Genomic DNA, 24,974 nt, shown 5'->3' on the forward strand with positions numbered 1-24,974 from the left:
CGTCCCATGTTTAGGGAGGCGATGTCAGACTCAAACCACAAGGCAAACACTTGTATTGCTTCCAACCACAACCCACAAACACTCAAAATCTTGCTTTTCTCCTCCAAGCCTGAATAGAATTCCCCAATTGTTTTACCCAGAACAGTGTTTGCAAAACACAATCTATAAAGTCACAAATTTCAAGAGGCACAGATAAATGAAAACAACAAAGAACGTATTGAATTTTCAGAAAGAAAGCAGGATATGTGGTACTGTATGTGTGAGACAAGTGAACGTTTACTTGTTCTGCGGTTGTACATTTATATTCCTAGATTAAAACGGGATCCGGTCTGAAGATCGACAGTGTCTAGGTCGACAATGTTTAGGTCGACCACTATAGGTCGACAGTCAATAGGTCGACATGGATGGAAGGTCGACAGGGTTTCTAGGTCGACATGTGCTAGGTCGACAGGTCTAAAGGTCGACATTAGTTTGTTTTTTTTATCTATTTTTGAATTTTTTCATACTTAACGATCCACGTGGACTACGATTGGAACGGTAAAGTGTGCCGAGCGAAGCGGTAGCAGAGCGAAGGCACCATGCCCGAAGCATGGCGAGCGAAGCGAGCCATGCGAGGGGACGCGGTGCACTAATTTGGGATCCCGGTCACTCTACGAAGAAAACGACACCAAAAAAAATCCTCATGTCGACCTTTAGACCTGTCGACCTAGCACATGTCGACCTAGAAACCCTGTCGACCTTCCATCCATGTCGACCTAGTGACTGTCGACCTATAGTGTTCGACCTAAACATTGTCGACCTAGACACTGTCGATTTGATGAACCACACCCATTAAAACATGCACCATTTTACAAACCATATCCTAGACAGATTTGTGCATCCTGTCTTCCTTTGTTCCCTACCTATCCCAGAAGAACATGTTACTGCAGATTACGGCTCTTTGGCTCTGGTGCACATTAGAGTTGCTTATTCTTGTACAGCTGCATTAATTGGTAAATGGACTACTTAGGTTAGATCACCTCTGGTCACAACTCAATTCTGCTGTTCTAAAACCATGGCTATGTAAACCAGGGGAATGTATCTCCAAAGATTTTCTAATGAAATTAAAGAAATAGTAATAAAAGAAGTATTCTCTGATTAAACCACAGGGTAAAAAAATATTGTGCAGCCTTGTGTACCACCCAAGATTGTTTGTATCAATTACATCTTTAAATGATCTGATTGCAAAGTAAATAACCAGATAAAGCACTTTTTGTTTTCCAATAATTATTGGATCTGAGTACATGCAACCCAGTATGGCCCACTTATTCTGGGTACACTCCTGTACAATCGTCAGCCCGATCACCCAATATTAGGTGATCGGGCCGACGATTGTATAGGTGCGTATGCAAAACCATTGTCCTATAAAGGGCTTAAAGCGTTCCTTTAACGGATGGGCTCGGGATGTTCCATCTTATGTGCAGTTTAATATGTTAGATGCCAACCTCCATATCCCATAGAACCCTGTACACATGGAGATATTTCTAGCACAGTGCATACTGAGCTCACAGGGGGTGGGATGCATGACGCATAGCATTGTGAATGTAATGCATCCCGGCACTCATTGCATGCATATTGGTGTTTGTTAATGTTGTGTGTATGAATGATTCAGCAGTGGACAGTTTTCCGATGAGAGCTGTCCTTTGCGGTGTGGGCACTTTTGGGTTTAGGACCTAGGAGTCCGTCTGCGCATGTGTTGAGTGACGCACGAGCCGCTGAGGGTGCTGGGAGGGATCCGATTGGATCTCTCCCAGGAGGAACGATGGAAAGAAGCCCATAGCCTTCTATAGGGTAATGCCATCTACAGATGGGGTTGCCCACCGGGTACAGACTCCGGAATATATCACATGCCAAAGCTTGGTGCATATACGGTAAGTGGCCAAACCTCCGATAACAGCATTTTCAATAGGTTTGGTCGCATTTTTAGCATTGCTGCATCCCACCCAGGGGGCAAACTGGGTGCACAGTACAGTGTGGTAGGCATGAGACTCAACTAAGGCCTTCTGGCATGTTAGGCCTCATTTAGGAACAGTAAGAATAGGGAACAAGATTATTAAAGGGACAGAGAAGGTGCATTTTTTTATTGGCGCTTCTTGACGTGCAGAGGGCCACATTTTGCACTTTAGCAGAGAAGCACATTTCTTGGGATCCAATGCACAATGCATAACAAATATACCCAAAAAATCCCACTTGTAATAGACAGACCAGATGTCCCCTCACTACCATCATACCTCCCAAGATATGACAGCGGGTGTGGGTAAATTCCATAGCACATGATCACGCATATTGTGGGGCATAACGAATGCTTCCAATACGCTGGAATCCCAGCCAACCAGTCCAATGATGGGCACTATGCTGAGCAGTGGTGAATTGGACTTATATGCTTGTCATGGTCCGGGGTGTTGTTGGTCGGGAAGCCTGGGACTTACCGGTCCGGGTATTGTGGCGGGGTCCCTCTGGGAGTGGCTGCTGAAGGCAAGCGAGTTGTGCGGGCAGACCAGTGGGAGGGGGCTGCGGCTGGATCCAGGCTCAAGCTGGTTGCATGGGTGCATCTTAGATGCAGTCTCATGACCTCAAGAGCCAATTAGGATGAAGAAAGTTCTGTGCTGTGTTTGGGCAATCAGCACCATCCTGCAGGTGTTTTCCTTCTGTAAGGTTGCCTGTGCAACATCTCAGGCCACACAGAAGCAGTGAGGTTAATCTGTGCTTTGCAGCCTTTGTTGCTAAGCATCCTAAGTGCTTTCGGCATCTGACCTTTAGTACAGTGCAACTGCAGCATTAGTCCTCACAGCCTGGCAAGCTACAGAGAGCTAACCGCAGCACCCTTGGCACTTTGCTTCTGCTACCGCAGTCACCAAGCCTTCCAGGGGTAGTTCCTCACAACCAGGATCACCGTAGTGGTCTCCCGGGGTTCAACACAGGTTCATTTCTGTTTAATTCTTTCTTACTAAACTTATGAAAAAGAGCTTCATGCGGCAGCCCGGCTATTATTTAAAGAGACTGTCCATTCAGCTTCTCAAGCACCCAATCCGGGTCCATTATCCATCTAACTTGACAATGCCCAACTGCCGGGTCAAGCAAGACAATGCAGATACTAGTGTTGGCTGGGACGACAGAATTAATAGACTCGTATTACCTTAAGAATTGTCAGAGAAGGGTTAAATAAACACCTGAGAATTCACCATGATAGCTGCTTAAAATGCAAAATTCTCTATTCTAAAACATGAAGTTATGAAGAAAACAGTTGGGATTTGATACATTTTAACAACCCAGAGGAGTCTAGAAAAGAATTTATATTATACACTTATAATAATTCTCTTTGATGTGCAGCGCAATATGTGAGTACCTTCTTATGTTGCTTCACATGGGCCGATACTTCCCATGCATACCAGAGAAGTCTTGCTTTGCCAGATAAAAAATATATATATTAATCTAGTTAATGCAGCAATTGCAGCCTAGAGTTGCGATGCCGTCAATTTTATTCTCCCTCTGCACAGAAGCAGAGAATCAGCAAGGAAAAATAAGAACATCAAGGGTTTTTTTTTAAATTATAGTCCAACAAATGAAAATGATTTTATAAGGTAACATCTGTTTTTCTGAAACCAATTTAAGTGCAATTATGGTAACTATCTACTGAAAAGACATAGCAAAGAGCAGATCTAATTTGTTGTAAATTGAAGAAACTCATCGCCCCCCTCTACCCAGCAGAGGCAGTGTGTAAAAAGTTCTTGGTAAGGGGGGTCATGGAAAGATCACATGCAACAGAGGGTTTGTATCACATCTCCAAATTACTCAGAGGCACTGTAGTCTTGCAAATTAAACTAAACTTCCCTAATTCCAAGAAATAACACTGCAGTGAAAATTGGTTGTATGACTTTGAAAGAAAAATATTCTTTATATCTACAAAAATGTCAATGAAGAGAAGAAATCAAGGACCAGGACTACAAAGAGGTACGCTTTGTACTCTTCCTGTTCACCAATTCCCTGTTCATAATTTTCAGGTGTAGCCATGCAGAATTTGGGTGATGTGACTAGCCAATAGGGTCTTGTTCATGACAAAGGGTCTCCTCAATACAGAAAAATATATACAGGGTGAGGCAAAAAAAACCTCCCAGATTTTAATGGTTAACAAAAAAGGCATGGTAAATGTGAGTCAAAATGTTAGTACATAGGGGGTCATTCCGAGTTGATCGCACGTAGCAACTTTATGCTGCTCGTGCGATCAACTAGATGCCGCCTATGGGGGAATGTATTTTAGCATAGCAAGGCTGTGATCGCTTGTGCAGCCCTGCTATGCCAAAAAAGTTGTGTGTAAAACAAGACTAGCCCTGCAGTTACTTACCCTGTGCGATGAATCCGGTGATGAAGGTCCCGGAATTGACGTCAGACATCCGCCCTCCAAACGCCTCGGCACGCCTGCGTTCGGATCTCCACGCCCGGAAAACGGTGAGTAGACGCCCCGATCCGCCTCCCGTCTGTCAATCTTCTTACGATCCACGCTGCGACCGTTTTCTTCGTTCCCGGCGTTGTTGCGACGTGCCTGCGCATTGCATCTGCCGCACAGGCGCAGAACCGACCCTTTCGCACTGCTGCGATGAACCGCAGCGTGCGAACAGGTCGGAATGACCCCCATAACCTAAAAGTGCATGGAATACAATTTATTTTCAATTGGTTTTGAATATGATATCGTCCAGATGGAGGTCATCATTCTTGATATACATTTGTAGTTGATTTCTGAAGACTCGCATCACTCGGAGGGTCATTTCCGGCATTAGCGCTACAATTTCTTGACAAAGCTCACTTTCTTTTGTCTGGCTATGTTAACAAGCAGAACTTTCATTACTGGGTAGAAAACCATCCTCATCAGCTTCATGAAAGGCTTCTACACAGCCAACGGGGCTATCTGATAACTGAGGTCTACAAACATCGACCAAGAACCTTTAATAAACTGAAGGCTGCTGTATGCCAAGAAATGACTATCATATTCAAAACCAATAAGTAATAATCTGCATTCCATTCACTTTTAGATTATGGGCCCGATTCATACCTGATCGCTGCTGTGCGATCAGGTAATAACTGCGCATGTATATGCACTGCTATGCGCAGGCGCTTCGGCCAACAACGGGCATCGCTGGTCAGCGACAGGATGGTGTGAAAATGTCATTCTCACGGGCGTTCGCAAGGTGATTGACAGGAAGAGTCCATTTGTGGGTGGTAACTGACAGTTTACTGGAAGTGTCCGGAAAAATACAGGCGTTACCAACAGTTTTCAGGGAGGGTGTCTGAAGTCAGCTCCTGACTCGAACAGGAAGTACTTTTAGTACTGTAGGAGTAATTCCTGGGCTTAACACACACTGAGAGAAGTAACAGTAACATAGTTTCTGAGGTTGAAAAAAGACAGTTTGTCCATCGAGTTCAATTTGTGGTGGTCTCCTACACTGTATTATTTTTAGGACTAATTTTATCTGGTGTGAATGTCAACCGTTCTATTTATTCCTCTTTTTTTTTATTTTACCTAAAGTGCGTGATCTACCCAGCATAACCCTGTATATCCTTATCCATTAGGAACTAATGTAGCCTATTTTTAAAAGTAATGACCGAGTCCGTCATTACTACTCTTTCAGGCAGGGAATTCCAAATACGTATTGTCCTTACTGTGAAGAAACCTTTTCGTTTCAGTGTGCGAAATCTCCTCTCCTCTAACCTAAATGGATGACCACGTGTCCTTTGCGTTGATCTTACCAAAAACAACTCCTCCGCAAGCTCTGCGTATTATGCCCTTATATATTTGTAAATGTTAATTATGTCCTCTCTTAATCTCCTCTTTTCCCGTGTGAACATGCCTAGCCTATCAAGCCTTTCCTCGTATTCTAACGTCTCCACCCCCTTAATCAATTTGATTGCCCGTCTCTGAACCTTTTGTAATTTCTGGATATCCTTTTTGAAGTATGGTGCCCAAAATTGTGCACAGTATTTGAGATGTGGCCTCACTAGAGATTTATATAATGGGAGTATAACACACTCACGCCTTGCATCAATTCCCCGCTTTATGCATGCTATTACCTTGTTTGTCTTCTTTGCTGCAATCCTACTTTGGGTATTATTGCTAAGTTTGTTATCTATGTGAACACCTAAGTCTTTTTCCAGTACAGATAATTTTACCCCATTTAATATGTAGGTGGTATTTTTGTTCTTCCTACCAAAGTGTATTACCTTACATTTGTCTGTATAGAACCTCATTCCCCATTTTGCGGTCCATGCTTCCAGTTTAAATAAGTCGTTCTGCAGAGGCTCAGCATCTCCCTCCGAATTTATAACCTTACACAGTTTGGTATCGCCTACAAAAATTGACACCATTCTCTCAAGACCTACTGCTAGATCATTTATGAAAATGTTGAACAATAGTGGTCCAAGTACAGACCCTTGTGGCACGCCACTTAGTACTTTAGTCCAATTCGAAAAAGTTCCATTTATTTATTTATTTATTTATTTATTAATTAACAGTTTCTTGTATAGCGCAGCATATTCCGTTGCGCTTTGCAATTAGAACAACATTAATAGAACAAAACTGGGTAAAAGCAGACAGACATAGAGGTAGAAAGGCCCTGCTCGCAAACTTACAATCTATAGGGAAATCCTTGTGTTACAATGCCTATCTATTGCATAAAGGTCCACCAGATTGCTAGGTTCTTAATGGGTTGTATGATATGATCACCCAGCAATGTTGGCCAAGGGTCAGGAGGGTGTGAGAGTAAAGAAAGACAAGATATGTGATGTTATGTGTACCATTTACCACAAATGGAACGCTGCTCCCTATTATCCAACCAATTTCTAACCCAAGTGCATATTATGCTTCCTAGCCCCAGTTCTTGTAGCTTATAGATAAGTCTCATGTGCGGTACTGTGTCAAAAGCTTTAGCAAAGTCTAAAAAGATTACATTCACCTCCTTACCATGATCTAGGTTCGCGCTGTTTCATAAAAGCTTAATAAGTTTGTTTGACATGATCAATCCTTCACAAATTCATGTTGGTTCCTATTAATAACCTTATTGGCTTCAAGGAACTGCTGTATACAATCCCTTAGAATACCTTCCAGTACTTTCCCCGCTATAGATGTAAGACTTACTGGTCTATAGTTACCCGGTGCAGGTTTACTTCCCTTTTTGAATATCAGCACAACTTCCGCTATACGCCAGTCTTTGGGAACCATGCCTGATGTAAGCAAGTCACTGAATATCAAAAATAGTGGTCTTGCTAGTTCAGAGTGTAGCTCCATGAGAACCCTACGTTGAATTCCATCGAGACCAGGTGATTTATTAATCTTAATTTTTTTTTTAATTGGTCACAGACTACTTCCTCACTTAAATAAGCACTTACCAGTGGGACAATATTGTTGCTGAGGTTATGTGCTAAACCCTGCATCTGGTCCTCTCTTGTGAATACAGATGAGAAAAACTCATTTAGTTCTTCAGCTATGTCATTATCATCTTTGATTAAGACACCCAGCTTGTCCTTTAAAGGACCAATACTCTTCTTTTTTAATCTTTTGCCGTTGATGTATTTAAAAAACTTTTTGGGGTTTGATTTACTTTGCTTTGCAACTAGCTTTTCAGTTTCTACTTTAGCCGCTCTTATTCCGTGCGATGGATTTGCAGCTGTCCACATGCGATTGAACACTTGCACGGGCGAATTCCACTCCCCCTTGGGTGGTGATTATCCAATCACAGGACAGCAACATTAGCAACACAGCGATCAGGTCTGAATCACCCCCTATCTACTACAATTTTTAATAGCATTTGCCATGGCTTTTTTGTTAACCTTTAAAATCTGGGAGGTTTTAATTTGCCTCAACCTGTATAAAAATGGATCAGTGTTTGTAAAGTATGAATTACAAAAGACCACTTGAGCTGCTATACTAATCAGAGCTCATCCAAATTTGGGGAATTATCTATACACTTCAATCTTCCGTTGAGGAAGATTCAGAGATGGATGCTAATTTGATTCAGTTGCAATTGACTGGTTGGTTCCTGCATAACATACCAAGTGACAAGCGATCTAGGCGTCTATTCATGAAGCAATGAAAACTGTGGAGAAGTGTGCCGGTGGGGAAGTTGCCCCTGGCAACCAATCAGCATTGACGTAACCTTTATAATTTGCATACTATACAATTGTACGGGGCAGCTGATTGGTTGCCATGGGCAACTTCTCCACAGGCTCACTTCTCCACGCTTTTCACTGCTTCATGAATAGACCCACTAAGATCTTATTCATCCAAGATCAAGTAACATATTAAAAGATAGTTGTTTAATAAAAATGTGTCAAAGGTAATTTACAGTATATGGGAAGATACAAATGTTTTAAATTGGATAGGAACTTTATATTATGGGGGAAAACAACGCAATGATTTTATATTGTAGATCGGGACAACATGATTGTTACAGTTTGTGTCCCTCTGCCATGTAATGGTCAGGGAAAGATTCCCAACTATCACACAATAGAGAAGCTTTGGGACAGTCTATAGGGGCCTACACACGGTGCGATTCTGCCTATGTGGCCGATTTGCAATATGCAATATGCGATTTCCCTTGAACTCCCTGGAGCCCAGAACCACCGATATGGACTACACGTTACGATTTTGGCTATGTACGATTTTGGACATGTCCGTCGAAGGCAAAGGGTCTTCGACGGACATGTCCAGAAGATCCGCATACCACGCTCTCCGGGGTAAGTAGAATTGCTTGTACTCCTTGTTGCCGGATCCTATTGAGCAACTTTGGAATCAACGGAATCGGAGGAAATATGTAGACCAGCTGGTAAGGTCAAGGCAACGTCAGTGCATCCACTGCGAACGCCTGAGGGTCTCTGGTTCGCGAGCAATAGGAGCAAAGTTTCTTGTTGAGGCAAGACGCCATCATGTCGATCTGTGGGTAACCCCACCGGTCGATGATCTGTTGAAACACTTGAGGATGTAGGCCCCACTCCCCTGGGTGGAGATCGTGGCGACTCAGGAAGTCCGCTTCCCAATTGTCCACTCCCGGAAGAAAGACTGCGGACAGTGCTAGTGCATTTCTTTCCACCCAGAGGAGTATTCTTGAGACTTCTCGCATGCAGGCCCTGCTTTTTGTCACTCCTTGTCGATTGATGTACACCACAGTCGTGGCGTTGTTCGACTGTACCTGGATTGCTTGATCCCGGAGTAGAAGGGAGGCCTGAATTAGGGCATTGTAGATAGCCCGAAGTTCCAGGATGTTGATTGGTAGAAGGGCCTCTTGGGCAGACCACCTGCCCTGGAACTGCACCCCTTGGGTGACAGCCCCCCATCCTCTCAGACTCGCATCCGTCGTGAGGAGAATCCAATCCTGAATTCCGAAGCGTCAACCTTCCTGGAGTTTGGAAGACTGCAGCCATCACAGGAGTGAAATCCTGGCCCGGGGTGACAGTTGAATCATCCGGTGCATCTGAAGATGGGAACCAGACCACTTGTTCAGGAAGTCCAGTTGAAGGGGTCAGGCATGGGACCGTCCATAGTGGATGGCCTTGAATGAGGCTACCATCTTTCCCAACAATCTTATGCAAAGAGGAATGGAGACTCGAGTCGGTCGGAGAACCATGCAAACCATTTCCTGGAGAGTTCTCACTTTGTCCTCTGGGAGGAACACTTTCTGCGCTACAGTATCCAGTAGCATTCCCAGAAACAGGAGCCGCTGAGATGGCTTCAAGTGGGACTTCTGTAAATTGAGGATCCACCCGTGGTGTGACAGAAGGTGTATAGTGCAAGCTATATGGAGCAGTAGGAGCTCCCTGGAACTCGCTTTTATCAGGAGATCGTCCAGGTAAGAGACCACGTTGACCCCCTGGACCCTGAGCTGGAACATCATTTCAGCCATTAAACACCCTCGGAGCTGTAGAAAGGCCAAAGGGTAACACCTGAAACTGGCAGTGATCGTTCAGCAGGGCGAACCTCAGATAGGCCTGATGAGGGGGCCAAATTGGGATATGGAGGTAGGCGCCCCTTGATATCCAGGGACACTAGGAATTCCTGACGTTCCAGACCTGTGATCACTGCTCTCAAAGATTCCATCTTGAATTTGAAAACCTTTAGTTAAGGATTCAAGGACTTAAGGTTCAAAATTGGCCTCACCGACCCGTCTGGTTTTGGCACAACGAACAGACTTGAGTAGTAACCTTGTCCTTGCTGTTACAGGTGTACTGGAACAATGACTTGGGACTGGACAAACTTGGTGATGGCCTGTAGTAGTGTAACACGCATATTTTCCAAAGCTGGTAAGCTTGATTTAAAAAATCGTTGGGGAGGAGCACCGTCGAACTCCAGCTTGTAACCCTGAGTAATAAGGTCCCTTACCCAGGCGTCCTGGCAGGAACTTTCCCAGATGTGGCTGAAGTGATGTAACCGGGCTCCCACCTTGAGATCCTCCCAGGGTGGGCGGGCACCGTCATGCTGAGGTCTTTGCGGAAACTGAACTGCTCTGTTTTTGAGAGCCAGCAACGGCTGATTTCTTAGGTTTACCCCTGGTGCCTCTAGCGGCATTTTATGCACCTCTGGCCCTAGATCGAAATCTGGTGGACTGAAAGGACTGAGTAGACGGTCCCGGGTAGGTACGTCTAGCAGGCGGAGCCCCCGAGGGAAGAAACGCGGATTTCCCAGCAGTAGCTTTGGAGATCCATGCGTCCAATTTGCCTCCGAAGAGCCATTCACCTGTAAAGGGGAGAGATTCCACATTGCGTTTGAAGTCAACATTTGCAATCCACTGATGCAACCAAATGGCTCTGCGTGCTGACACAGCCATAGCAGTGGTTCTAGCATTAATATTGCCAATCTCTTTTAGGGAGTCACAGAGGACTCTTGCCATGTCCTGAATGTGTTTTAGGAAAGTCACCATAGTAACTAGGGTCATGTCACCCTAGAGACCCTCCTGAATTTGAGTAGCCCAGGAGTGAATTGCATGCGTCATCCAGCAACCTGCAATTACGGGTCTTTGAGATACACCTGCAACAATGTAGGTAGATTTCAGTGTGGCCTCAATTTTCCTATCCCCTGGGTCCTTTACCATAAAGGAGCCCGGAGCCAGGTGCACCGCCTTCTTAGAGAGGCGAGAGACTGAGACATCTACAGCCGGATAATCTTCCCAGAACATTCTACCCTCAGGGGCAAAGGGGAAAGCATGCAAAAACCTTTTTGAGACCTGATATTTATGATCTGGATTCTTCCAGGCTGGCTTAAATAAATCATCTAATTCTTAGAATCAGGAAATGTGACAGTCAGTTTGTCTTGAGGGAGGAGAAACGACTGCTGATTTGCAGTGTCCTCTAGGGGGAGCTTTAGCACATCCCTTATAGCTAAAATGAGGGGTTCAATACCCTGTGTAGGAGTGGAATCCCCACCTAAGGGATCCACACCGTCCCCATCATCCTGTATATCATCATCAGAATCTGATAGAAGTGCAGGGAAAGCATGTTTTTGAGCACCTGTATTAGACAGGGGAGGATGGGAAACATCAGCCCTGGCAGCTAGATCTGCTACTGCTTTTTGTAGTTCTTGTGTTTTGTTGGCATTTGCAGTGAGCTGAGATGACATATCAGACATCATAGTTTTGATAGTCCCCAGCCAGGTGGGCTCGTGACTCTCCCCCTCATTGTCCTCAGCATTTTGTGAGGACTGACTACACTGCTCACATGATATGGAACCAGATGAAAGAGGGGAGAACCTGGCATTACATACACTGCATAACTTTTGTTTTACCATAGTGAAAACACACAATACACATACAAAACAGACTGATTACAATGCAAGCCTGCCCTATTGCACGTGAGAGGAGACACAGAGCAAGAGAGGACACTAACACACCCAATGCTGCAGAGCCCCAGTGAGGCTGTCAGCATTTTTACATAACAGCGAGAACTGCTTATATAATATAATTCCCTCAGAGCAATAATATCTGTGCACACTTAGCGGCTCTCCCCCTAATCAACACCCTGTACCAGTGATCCAGCGTGTGACAGTCTGGAGGAGCTGTGTGAGGCTGCTGCTGCTGCTTATGCAGCGGAAAGCACCAAAATGCCGCTGAGCCCACTCTGATGTAGCTCCGCCCCCCGTAATGGCGCCAGAGCTACCTATATATATTTATACTGGCCCTGTCTCCTAACCATGCTGTAGCCTCACATGAATGTTTAGAACAGTCATCGCTAGCCAGTCTCACACAGGGGCTATAGTGGGTCCCCCCCCAGGAGGGACCCATATGCCTCAACTGCGCTTTTGCCGCACCAAGAATCAGGGGACCCCCTAGCGGTGTCCCCAGTGTGTACTCACCACCGACGATCACCTTGTGCGGCATGCTGCGGTTGCGACAGCCAAGGCGCAGTGCCCCGCTGCACAAACAACCCCTCAGGACGGTGGTCCTGCAGCGGGGAAGCGGCTCTGCACCTTGCGAGGCCGGTGACCGTCCCCTCCCTTAATTCCCACTACGCAGGTATGCTGTTGCCTAAACAGCATACCAAAATAAACAAAAGTTTAAAATAAAATGAAGAAAAACTCTGGAGCTAGCATCCTCTCCTGAGGGCACTTTTTTCTAAACTGCCTGTGGAGGGGGGCATAGAGGGGAGGAGCCAGCACACCCAGTGGAAGAAATTTAAAGTGCACTGGCTCCTTTGGACCCTGTCTATAGCAATCATACTAATGTATCCCCAATATCCCTTATGGATGCTAGAGAAATAAAGTGTACCTACAGATGTAGCCATGCTCATCTTTGCTGTGACACGGCATGCTGCATAGCATACCGGGCTGCGACTATTCACAGCCGGCGATCGCTCCATTCATTTTTAATGGAATTAATAGGATTTTAATTACCTGCCAGTAAATCCTTTTCTCGTAGTCCGTAGAGGATGCTGGGGTCCATATTAGTACCATGGGGTATAGACGGGTCCACCAGGAGCCATTGTCACTTTAAGAGTTTAATAGTGTGGGCTGGCTCCTCCCTCTATGCCCCTCCTACCAGACTCAGTCTAGAAACTGTGCCCGAGGAGACAACATACTTCGAGAGAAGGAATTACACAGAGAGTTGCGAGATTCATAACAGCTCACACAACAGGCAAATCCGGCCAACATGCCGGAACAACTCAGCAACAGCTGAAACAGTACTGAAACAGTAAACAACGCAGAACTTACCTAGGAACCAGGCAGTACTGAACTATAAAACCAATGCAGGAAAATGAAGCGCTGGGCAAGCGCCCAGCATCCTCTACGGACTACGAGAAAAGGATTTACCGACAGGTAATTAAAATCCTATTTTCTCTTACATCCTTGAGTATGCTGGCGTCCATATTAGTACCATGGGGATGTACCAATGCTCCCAGTACGGGAGGGAGAGCGCGGAGGCTCCTGCAAGACTGCTTGACCAAACTTGAGGTCATCAGAGGCCAAAGTATCGAACTTTGGCAATCGTGTTCGATCCAGACCAAGCAGCAGCTCGGCAAAGTTGTACAGCCGAGACACCCCGGGCAGCCGCCCAGGAAGAGCCCACTCTACGAGTAGAATGGGCCTTTACAGATTTTGGACATGCCAATCCTGCCGTAGAATATGCATGCTGGATAGTGAACCTGATCCAGCGTGATATCGACTGCTTAGAAGCCAATTATCTTGGGATCATAGAGGACAAACAAGGAGTCAGTCTTTCGATGACGAGCTGTCCTCTTCACATAAATCTTCAAAGCCCTCACAACATCCAAGGCCTTTGAAGCAATTGAGGAGTCAGTAGCCACTGGCACCACAATAGGCTGGTTGATATGGAAAGCCGGTACAACCTTACGCAGAAACTGTGGACGAGTCCTAAGTTCTGCCCTATCTTCATGGAAGATCAGATAGGGACTCTAAAAAAAACAACAACCTTTTCTAAAGAAGCTCTGTAGAGCTCCCCTAGCTGTGACGGCTCCTCCGGGCACATTTTCTAAACTGAGTCTGGTAGGAGGGGCATAGAGGGAGGAGCCAGCCCACACTATTAAAACTCTTAAAGTGCCAATGGCTCCTGGTGGACCCATCTATACCCAATGGTACTAATATGGACCCCAGCATCCTTTAGGAAGTAAGAGAAAATTGCGTGATCATCGGCTGCGATAAGTCAACGCCCAACACGCCATGCAGCAAACTGCCTCACAGCAAAGATGAGCATGGCTACATCTGTATAAACTTCCTAGGTCTAACTAGATTGTAAAATATTTGGGCCACAATTGAGGAATGTATACATAATTCAGTCATCTCTATCGATAGCTAAGCATGTTAATGTTGCATTGCAGAGGTAAGAAGTGTATTAAGATGGAGAAGAAAAATCTGTCAGCAATTAGCAGATGGAGTGGATGACAAGGGTAAATTGCAGGTTTTTGGTACAGTATGTGCAAATCTTTGCTATGGTGTGCCCAATAATTTATGGTTGGTGCTAAATACATACACAACACCTGATCAGCAGGGTGAGCTAGTTACTACTTTGTATGCACACAGGTAACAAATCACTTAAACTCTGATAAACATTATACACTGTAGAGTTGCAACGGTCTAAGTCAGTGGTGGGCAATAAGCGGCCCTCCAGCTGCTGTGGGACTACACATTCCAGCATGCCATGCCACAATTCTGCTAGCAGGGCATGTCAAAACTTTGGCAGGGCATGCTGGGATGTGTAGTTTAACAGCTGGAGGACTGCTTATGGCCCAACCCTGGTCTAAGTAGGCAAAGTTTCACAGTTACCTCTTTTCATCTGTAAAAAGAACATATAAAACCCCACACATTCCAAAATGTCAGAGTAGCTTGGTTCCGATGCCGACACATTTTCAACTCCACTTACTGAAATTTCTTCCTGAATAACAGTCCACAAAACATATGCAGCTGATATTACATTAATACCTTGGATCATAATGGAGCCAAAGCTAAGTGGGGACAACCTGTAACCATGGCTAATGCAGTCAATTTTACAGCCCTAACTTCTTAAATTGCTAAATGTTTGGAATGTGTTCTGGCTGATTGTTCCCCAGGAGACCAGGTTCATGTGGGGACTCAATTTTATATTATAAGACAGCATTGCAAGAAATAATCCCGCACAGTGGGCCAATCCTGATTACCTTGCATGCAGCGGCCCTCTTTGTGTCCTTGAGTTTATCACTTGCCTTGTCCAGGCTTTCCTTCTGCTGTTGTACATGAGCTTCCAGCGCCTGCATCTCTCTGGTCTTTTTATGCAATTCAGATTTCAGGATTCCAACTTCCAAGTTTAGCTCATTCATCTTAATGTCACTGCTGCTAAACTGTAACAGATTGATGTCAGATATATTGAAGTGAAATATGTTATAAACAGATGTTTTAAAAAGCATCATAATTAGTTTGTGGTACTGAGAGTCTAGCAAAGCCATGTGTCTGACAAAATCAGAATGGTTACAGCAAATGGGAATCATGCGACGTGAATCAGAAAATGGACAAATATAGTTCAACTGTAATGGATGGGTGTCTGTGTGTTTGCCGAATATGTAACTGAAATATGCGGTCATAGCTTCTGTTTCAGATTAATTACAAACAAGAACCACTTGCTTAATCTGGTCAGCATGTCTTGTTGCTGTTTTCCACATTTGTGTTTACTAATGCAGCTGACTTTACTTCACTTTGTTTAGTCTAAGCTGACTTTTACAAAGACTATAGCTTCGATCTACTTAAGGAGATATTGAGGCCTATTTATTAATGCAATAATTGCAGCCAGTCCGCTGAAAATATCTGTGTTTGGAGTATTGCCGCGTAGTGTAGTATGGGGGCACTATTTACCACTAGGGCACAGCTACGGACATCAATGAGGGCCTCTATTTTCAGTCACATAACCAAAACCAGTGCCATAGCAGGGCAATACCCCCCAACCCTAATGTCACAAATGAGAGGGCAGAACTGCAGGGACCAGGAACTGACCACCCGGCAGCATCCTAGAACACACAGGGAGCAGGGCCGGACTAAAGGCCTGGGGCTGAAAATAGTCAAGGGCCTATTGTAAGAATCGGGGAGATGTGGCAAGTGTTGTGTGGATGTGGCTAGAGCCAACTGGGCATGTATACCCCCTACAATATCAGCCCCAATGTCTCCCTAATTATGTAAAAATATAAAAATTGCATCATTTTGTGAAAAAAATTTAAATATATGCTCTTATTTATCAATGAGTGCTAAATTTCACTGTGAGTGATAAATTGCACCAGATTGTGTTTGAAATATGACAGTTAAGAGCTGATTGGCTGGTGCAATTTATCACTCACAGTGAAATTTATCACTCATTTATAAATAAGGGCAATAATTCTAATAGTTATGATTTATGGCCATTTATGTGGCCAGCTGATGGCTGGTAATCATCATGCCGCAATGCTGATGGGACTATTTTTATGTGGAGGCCTGAAGCTGGAGCTCCATCCGCCCCATTGTTAATGGGAGACTCTTTGGCTGTTCTGAAGACACAGGAGAAAAAATTTTACCTTCAGATTGTAGCCTATTTTGATCAATTGGTTTTGCTGGAAAGGAATGCGATATGCAGCGATTAACAGTTTTCAGGGGTAAATTGTGAAGGGTCATAAATAGACAAATATATAAACAATGAGTAACAGATATAAAAAGTGATGCACAAGAAAAAAAAACATAGTAACAAACATACTCATCCTCTAGAAGTGTGTATAATTAAAGCAAACATCCTATTCATCTTGCTCACAGTAATATTTACCTGCATAAGTTTCTAAAACTGTTTTTACTGAGTAAAAGTATATGTGAACTGTGGTGTTCCCAGTATTATGCTGCGGCAGGGGATATTAGAGACAGTCACAAGGGGAGGGATTACCGGATAGCCATTCTTTTTTTTTTTTTTACTTGAAGCCTGAGGTGCATGGCTTCATCACCCAGTGTCTTGTGCAAAAAGTGCTGGGGGCGTAGAAACTTGGACCCTCTCCAAAAGGAGAAGGGCTCCATTACTCCCAACCCATCAAAGCTAAAAGGCCTACTGAGGGGAAAAAGGGCCTGTGGGTCCCTCCTTGCTGAAGCGCAGAGGAACTCGTCTCGAGTATCCCCAGGGTTGGCCGAAGCTTCCCCTGGGGAACGAAACAGTCTCCAGCCCTCCCCAAAAGGAGAGGGCCTCGACAACTAGGGGAGAGGGTGGCCCATAAGGGTCTCATCTAAATCCCACCAAAAACGTGACAAACACACGAAAAACACAAAAAAGTGCAGTGTAGTGCAAAAAAGTGCAAAACACGTGAATGAATGAATGAATAAATAAATAAATAGGCCCCAGCCCGAAGGCCGGAGAAAAAATAAAAATTATCTTTGCCCTAGCCAAAAGGCCAGGGCAAAGGAAAGTGGATGAAGACAGGAAGGATGAGGTGCTCAGTGCAAAAGTGCCATACTAGTGCATGGTGTGACATCTTCACCAGTGCATTTTCAGGCACCCATGGCTCTTCCAGCACCAGGGGCACATAGCAACATTGGGCTTCAGGCTGCTCCCGACCTCCAGCCAGACTAAGCTTCATACCCACTCTGTGCCAGGGTCAACCCCCACTACGAGAGTAGATACTAGACCAGGCCGTTCCCGCTCCGCGCAAGGGGTCCTATTTCAACCCATTCTTAGGACGATGGATACTAAGCCCAGTTTTTCTCCACTCTCGACCAGAGGACTTGCCACACCCCGGCATGGTACTCCACAAGGTGTTTCTCCATTCCACACTAGGGACCTCTCACGCTCCCAGTGTAAGAACAGGTACTCCACCAAGTGTTTCCCTCAAGCAGATACTACACTTGATCTTAGCCAAAAGGCCGAGAAGCGATAGCGGATATAAAATACTGCCGAAACCGCCGCAGGATCAGCCAGAAGTTACTGCCAGCTGACCGCTGGACCTTGAAGACACCGCTGGAGCCGCCAAACAAGTTAAGTCATTGCCAAACCACCAGGAACGTTTTGTTGACATTCTAATCATGTCAACATTTCATCAGTGTCGACTTAAAGAATATTGTTGGTGCGGTGCCTCATGTAGACAAAATACACTGAAACCTGTACAGGAAGTAGCCATTTTTATGCCTTAAAATATTTAAACATGCAAAATATAGACAACATAACCCCCACCTCCTATGTATACAAAGCAACCAGATACGCCCACTTTTGGGGGAACCGTACTCTAACCTTTAGGAGTTCTGTGAATCGACACTGTCTTGCTAAAATCAAAACAAATGGGAGATACGGATTTTGCAGCTGATCCAATACAACCAATCAATTTACAGAGAACTAGCATGAAATGGAGAGAACCCATTGCCATAGGTTATAGTGCATTGATAAAGACAAAACAGCTGTCACCACTGTATGTCTCTAATGCCAACAAAAAACGAGATTTATGGTAAGAACTAACCGTTGTTAAATCTCTTTCTGCGAGGTACACTGGGCTCCACAGGGAATGATATTGGGGTGTAGAGTAGGATCTTGATCAGAGGCACCAACAGGCTCAAAGCTTTGACCTTCTTCCCAGAATGCCTAGCGCCGCCTCCTCTATACCCCGCCTCCGTGCACAGGAGCTCAGTTTTTGTTAACCAGTCCAATGCAGTAGCAGGCAAAAGAGACGACAACTGTTAGTAGCCACATACACCACATTCTCACGACAGGAGAAAGTGTCAGCGGCTAATGCCATACCAACCCAAAGAAGCTAAGTGCGTCAGGGTGGGCGCCCTGTGGAGCCCAGTGTACTTCGCAGAAAGATTTAACAACGGTAAGTTCTTACCATAAATCTTGTATTCTGCTGCGGGGTACACTGGGCTCCACAGGGAATGACATTGGGGATGTCCTAAAGCAGTTCCTTGTGGGAGGGGACGCACTGTAGCGGGCACAAGAACCCGGCGTACAAAGGAATCCTGGGAGGCAGAAGTATCGAAGGCATAGAACCTTATGAACGTATTCACTGAGGACCACGTAGCCGCCTTGCACAATTGTTCAAGGGTCGCACCACGGCGGGCCGCCCAAGAAGGTCAAACAGACCGAGTAGAATGGGCCTTTATGGTAGCAGGAGCTGGAAGGCCAGCCTGTACATAAGCATGTGCAATTACCATTCTAATCCATCTGGCCAGGGTCTGCTTGTGAGCAGGCCAGCCATGTTTGTGAAAACCAAATAGAACAAATAGAGAATCCGACTTCCTGATGGGAGGTAGTTCTCTTCACGTAGATACAGAGAGCCCCTACCACATCTAAAGACCACTCTTTGGAAGACAATTCAGGAGAGGCAAAGGCCGGAACAACAATCTCCTGATTAAGGTGGAAAGAAGACACCACCTTAGGTAAATACCCGGGACGTGTTCTAAGAACCGCAAGATCACGGTGAAAAATCAGATATGGTAACCTGCAAGATAAGGCACCCAAATCTGACACCCGTCTAGCAAAGGCAATAGCCAGCAGAAACAACACCTTAAGAGAAAGCCACTTAAGGTCTGCAGATTCAAGAGGCTCAAACGGTCCCCTTGCAAGGCCTCCAAAATCACTGACAAGTCCCAAGGGCACATTTAGTTAACACAAGAGTGCGCCCAAACAAGAGTCATACTTTTCTCTTTTCGTACATACCTGTTTTCCCCCTTTTTTTACTCCGGGCGCACCGCCACGCGGACAGATAGGAATTGCCAAAATATTATTTTCCATCTCTGGCCTTTATACTATTACCCTTGTACTTTGAATTTACATCGGTGCAGGATCAAAAACCCTCCTTTTTTGTGTAAGTCCCAAGGGGCCACAGGCGGGACATAGGGAGGTTGAATCCACAACACACCCTGAGTGAACGTATGTACATCAGGTAACGTCGCAATTTTTCTCTGGAACCAAACCGACAAGGCAGAAATATGAACCTTGTTGGAGGCCAGACGAAGGCCCAAATCCAGGCCCTATTGTAGAAAGGCCAAAACTTTGGCCATACTAAACTTGTAAGCGTCATGATTGTTAGATGCGCACCAAGAAAAGTAAGAATTCCAGACCCTATGGTAAATCCGAGCAGAAGCCGGTTTCCGGGCATTCAACATAGTTTGAATGACCGCCTCAGAAAATCCTTTGGCCCTCAAGACGGAAGCTTCAAGAGCCACGCCATCAAAGCCAACCGGGCTAAATCCTGATATACACAGGGGCTCTGAACGAGGAGATCTGGGTGCTGCGGAAGTAGGAGGGGACGCTCTATCGAGAGACCCTGAAGGTCTGAGAACCAATGCCGTCTGGGCCACGCGGGAGCGATCAGAAGTAGGATTCCTCATTCTTGTTTGAACTTCCGTATTACTCTGGGCAGGAGTGACACCGGAGGGAACATGTATGGCAGCCAAAAGTTCCATGGAATTGCCAGTGCGTCCACGAACGCTGCTAGAGGATCCCTTGTCTTTGCCCCGAAGACCGGAACCTTGTGATTGTGTCAAGACGCCATCGGGTCCACATCTGGAAGGCCCCACCTGTCCACGAGGAGTTGAAACACTTCTGGATGGAGGCTCCACTCTCCGGCGCGTACGTCCTGTCGACTGAGAAAGTCCGCTTCCCAGTTTAGGACCCCCGGAATGAATACTGCCAATATGGCTGGCAGATGGCGTTTCGCCCACTGAAGAATCCTTGATACTTCTCTCATTGCCATGCGGCTTCGAGTGCCGCCTTGATGATTGATATACACCACTGTGGTGGCGTTATCCAACTGTACTTGAACAGGTCTGTTCTGTATTAAATGCTGGGCCAATTTCAGAGCATTGAACACCGCCCGCAGTTCCAGAATGTTTATTGGGGGGAGAGACTCCTCCTTGGTCCACCGACCCTGAAGGGACTGTTGCTCCAACACCGCGCCCCAACCTCTCAGACTGACATCCGTCGTCAGAAGGACCCAGTTGGGACGACTCCTGCTCAATCGTTGGTCCTGAAGCCACCAGCTCAGTGACAGACGGACCTCCGGAGACAAGGAGATCATTTGAGACCTGATCCGGTGAGGCAGGCCGTCCCACTTGGCAAGAATCAACTTCTGCAGAGGTTCTGCGGGAATGGAATTAAGCGTACTCCACCATGTCAAAAGCCGACACCATGAGACCTAGCACTTTCATTGCCGAATGTATCGACACTTGCGGACGATATAGGAAGCATCGAATCCTGTCCTGAAGCTTCAGGACTTTCTCCTGAGACAAGAACAACTGCTGGTTGTGAGTGTCCAACAACGCCCCCAGATGCACCATGCTCTGAGCAGGGACCAGGGTAGATTTCTTCCAGTTGATGAGCCACCCGTGGGCTTGCAGACACTGCATAATCAGATCCAGATGGCATAGGAGAATTTCTGGAGAAGTTGCCAGGATCAACAAGTCGTCCAAGTACGGTAGGATCCTGATCCCTTGACGGCGGAGTACAGCCGTCACTACCGCCATGACCTTGGTGAAGACTCGCGGAGCCGTGGTCAAACCAAAAAGGTAACGCCCGAAATTGGTAATGGAGGTTGCCAACCGCAAACCTCAGGTACTGCTGATCTGATACTGCGATGGGAATATACAGGTAAGCATCCTGTATGTCCAGGGAGACCATATAATCCCCAGGTTCCAAGGCCAGAACAATAGAGCGAAGAGTTTCCATACGAAACTTGGAGACCCACACAAATTTGTTCAAGGACTTGAGGTTGAGAATGGGCCGGGATGACTAGGAACAGCGGCGAATAGCACCCCTTGCCTCTTCAAGGACTTGAGGTTGAGAATGGGCCGGTTTCGGGACTAGGAACAGCGGCGAATAGAACCCCTTGCCTCTCTGAGCCGGCGGCACCAGTACTACCACTCCTGTGTCCAGAAGGGACTGTACCACCGAATAAAGAGTTTTTGCCTTCACCTGATCCGAAGGGCCATCTGTCAGGCAAAATCGATGAGGGGGACGATTCTTGAAGTATATGGCGTAACCTCGAGTGACGACTTCCCGTACCCAAGAATCGGAAGTGGTCCTCAACCATTCCTGGGTAAACCGTAGAAGTCGGCCCCCCACCCTGGGATCCCCGAGAGGGAGGCCTGCCCCGTCATGCGGCAGGCTTGTCAGTTTTGGAAGCAGGCTGATGAGTAGCCCAGGCCCTTTTGGGTTTGGGCTTATTGGGTTTGGAAGTGTGAACCTGTTTCGGGTACGCCTGACCTTTTGCTTTCCCTGAAGGATGAAAGGAGCGAAATGGAGTACTTTTAGCCTTCGGCACCGAAGGAGCAGTACAAGGTAGACATGCTGTTTTAGCAGAGGCTAAGTCAGCCACTATCTTGTTGAGGTCTTCTCCAAAAAGAATGTCTCCTTTAAAAGGGAGTACCTCCAGGGTTTCCTTAGAGTCCAGATCCACAGACCAGGACCGTAACCAGAGAATCCGGCGAGCCAAAATGGACGTAGTAGAAGCCTTGGCCGCCAGAATACCGGCATCAGAAGCCACCTCCTTAATGTAATGAGAAGCTGTGACAATATAAGACAGACATTGTCTAGCATGATCAGAGGCGTTGGAAAACAACTCCGCCTCCAGCTCCTGAGCCCACGTTTCAACAGCCTCTGCAGCCCATGTCGCTGCAATGGTGGGCCTATGCGCAGCACCAGTTAGGGTGTAAATTGCCTTTAAACAACCCTCCACACGCTTATCCGTCGGTTCTTTCAGAGACGTGACGGTAGTGAACGGCAGAGCTAAGGATACCACCAGACGCGCCACCTGCGAATCCACTGGCAGGGAATGTCAACCAAATGGTCAGAATGAGGAAAACTTGTTTAACCACTTTCCGACGTTTAAACCTGTCTGGTTTCTTAGGGGCAGCATCAGGCTCCGGATCATCAGTAATTTGAAGAATGGTCCTGATAGCCTCCAACAAGTCAGGAGCATCCACCTGTGAAACAGAATCCCCATCAGAAGCATCAGGATCAGAATCTGTGGGGTCAGTATAAACACCATCCTCACCAGACGAGGAGTCTGGGACGTTGGTGGATTGTGAGGAAGTAATGGCCCGCTTAGAGGACCCCTTTGGTCTTAGGGGTTAGACTTCTGAGTAGTCAGTGATTGGTTCAATTTCTGTAACTGAGCGGACAGTTGATCTGCCCATGGTGGGTTAACCGCAGGGACCATAAGCGGTTGCACCGGCACAGGAGGTCCCATAGGGGGCGTTAGTCTAGTTACCAGCGTATTCAATAGCGTGGAGAAGGTAGCCCAAGGTGGGTCATTATGAACCCCCGTTGCTACAGTCCCACTTGGGGGTAAGGATCCCCCAGAACCTGAACCCTCAGCTGCTATGTTTTCCTCAAATGTGTCTGCAGTGTCACCACCAAGCCATGTGGGATCAGCTCCAGCACTATTGCCCATTGTAGCTGACATAATCAAAAGCTCAATGCAGGGCAACCCAGTACAATATCAGCAGCACAATACCTGACAAGAACCCCCTGTGCACTGTAACAATGCAAACAGGGAATTCAAGAGGTATATGGTGACTAAAAATCACAGAGAAAAATACACACTGAGTATATCCTGTGAACTACTTATATTAAATGATAAACCTGACGCACTTAGCCCCCTCAGGTTATAGAATAAAGGGATAGCAATCTGAGTGTGATACACAAAATGGAGGTAACACAGCAGCTATATGCACACACACATAGTCACATTGTACCATGCAGAAATTATGACATGCAATAAAACTGCACTGGACTAGCAATACAGATTAGTACTATGTATAGCTATACACTCAGTAGATATAACAATGCACAGTAAAGACTGGATGTATATCACAGGGTACTTGTACTGTATAACCCTGACTAAATGCACTCTTTCTTTAGTAACACTGTCAGCAGACATGTAGAATACTTAAGTGTCCTGTAAAATTCACAGCGCTGACATGCAGGCGGCTTTACAGAGGAGGATTTGCCCAAACAGTCCCAGGATCAGCTCAGCTTGTCCTAATGGCGCCCAAACGCTGACAGGGAGTGAGGGAGAGAGATATATGCAGCTCCAGGGCGGGAACATTTACTCTAAATGGCGCCCTGGTGCTGAGGGAGGGGTTACAGGTCAAAGCCTTATCCCCCTGCTGGACTTCACCACCAGGTACTGTGGGCTGATATAAACGGTTTACGAGAGAAAACCGACCTGTGCCCTTGTCCTGGTGGTCTAGTGGGGTCCCTGTACTACCACAGTGTCCACGCAAGCATGCGCAGCCCGCCTCCCACCGGCCGCGCGGGATCGCGATTTACAGCGGGTCCCGCCGGGGGGGACCCACTTACCTCCTCCCTGAGTGCAGCCACGCGATCCAGGAGAACAGCGGTCGTGTGTGTGACTAACTGGAAGAAAACCAGAGCCTCCGCTGTAGGTACCCGGCAACCAGGGCGTGGGAGTGTACAGCGCCGCTGGGGGAGGTGATGGAGCTGCAGCAGGAGATGTCCGACTGACATCTAACACAGACAGTGCTTCTGCTGCAGCCCTTGAAGTCTTCATATTTCTTTTAAAAGCTTCTTCTCAGGGCTGCTGGAGCAGCCCCCCTGTTGTATGCCTGCTTACTGCATGGCACCAACTACAAAACTGAGCTCCTGTGCACGGAGGCGGGGTCATAGAGGAGGCGGCGCTAGGCATTCTGGGAAGAAGGTCAAAGCTTTGAGCCTGTTGGTGCCTCGGATCAAGATCCTACTCTACACCCCAATGTCATTCCCTGTGGAGCCCAGTGTACCCCGCAGCAGAAAGTGCATTGCAATAAGTTTATAATTATCATTTACATGTACTAAAGGAAAAAGCAGCCTATAGCATTTGACTAAGTTGTCTGTCAGTGGGTACATATAAATGCCACATATTGGGCCAGATGTACTAAGCCTTGAAAAGTTATACATTTCATAGTGATAAAGTACCAGCCAAACAGCTCCTTACTGTCATTTTTCAAACCCAGCCTGTAAAATGAGTCATGAGCTAATTGGCTG

General features: G+C 46.2%; 1 protein-coding gene and 1 pseudogene across 8 annotated transcripts in view; both read right to left on the minus strand.

The window, feature by feature from the left end:
- Nucleotides 1-24,974, minus strand: part of LOC134928326 (polyamine-modulated factor 1-binding protein 1-like) — an 817,199-nt gene that overhangs the window by 749,425 nt on the left and 42,800 nt on the right. For all 8 annotated transcript variants that reach the window (XR_010177892.1, XM_063923947.1, XM_063923945.1 and 5 more), the window contains exon 2: nucleotides 15,163-15,342. Coding sequence is in view for 7 of the 8 variants with exons in the window: in XM_063923947.1 (XP_063780017.1) it covers nucleotides 15,163-15,321 (159 nt within the window). In the remaining variant the exon portion in view is untranslated. The remainder of the gene's footprint in view (nucleotides 1-15,162; nucleotides 15,343-24,974) is intronic.
- On the minus strand, nucleotides 17,800-17,872 carry LOC134931217 (U2 spliceosomal RNA; annotated as a pseudogene).

This window comes from Pseudophryne corroboree, chromosome 5 (genome assembly GCF_028390025.1).
Source record: "Pseudophryne corroboree isolate aPseCor3 chromosome 5, aPseCor3.hap2, whole genome shotgun sequence".
Taxonomy (NCBI): domain Eukaryota; kingdom Metazoa; phylum Chordata; class Amphibia; order Anura; family Myobatrachidae; genus Pseudophryne; species Pseudophryne corroboree.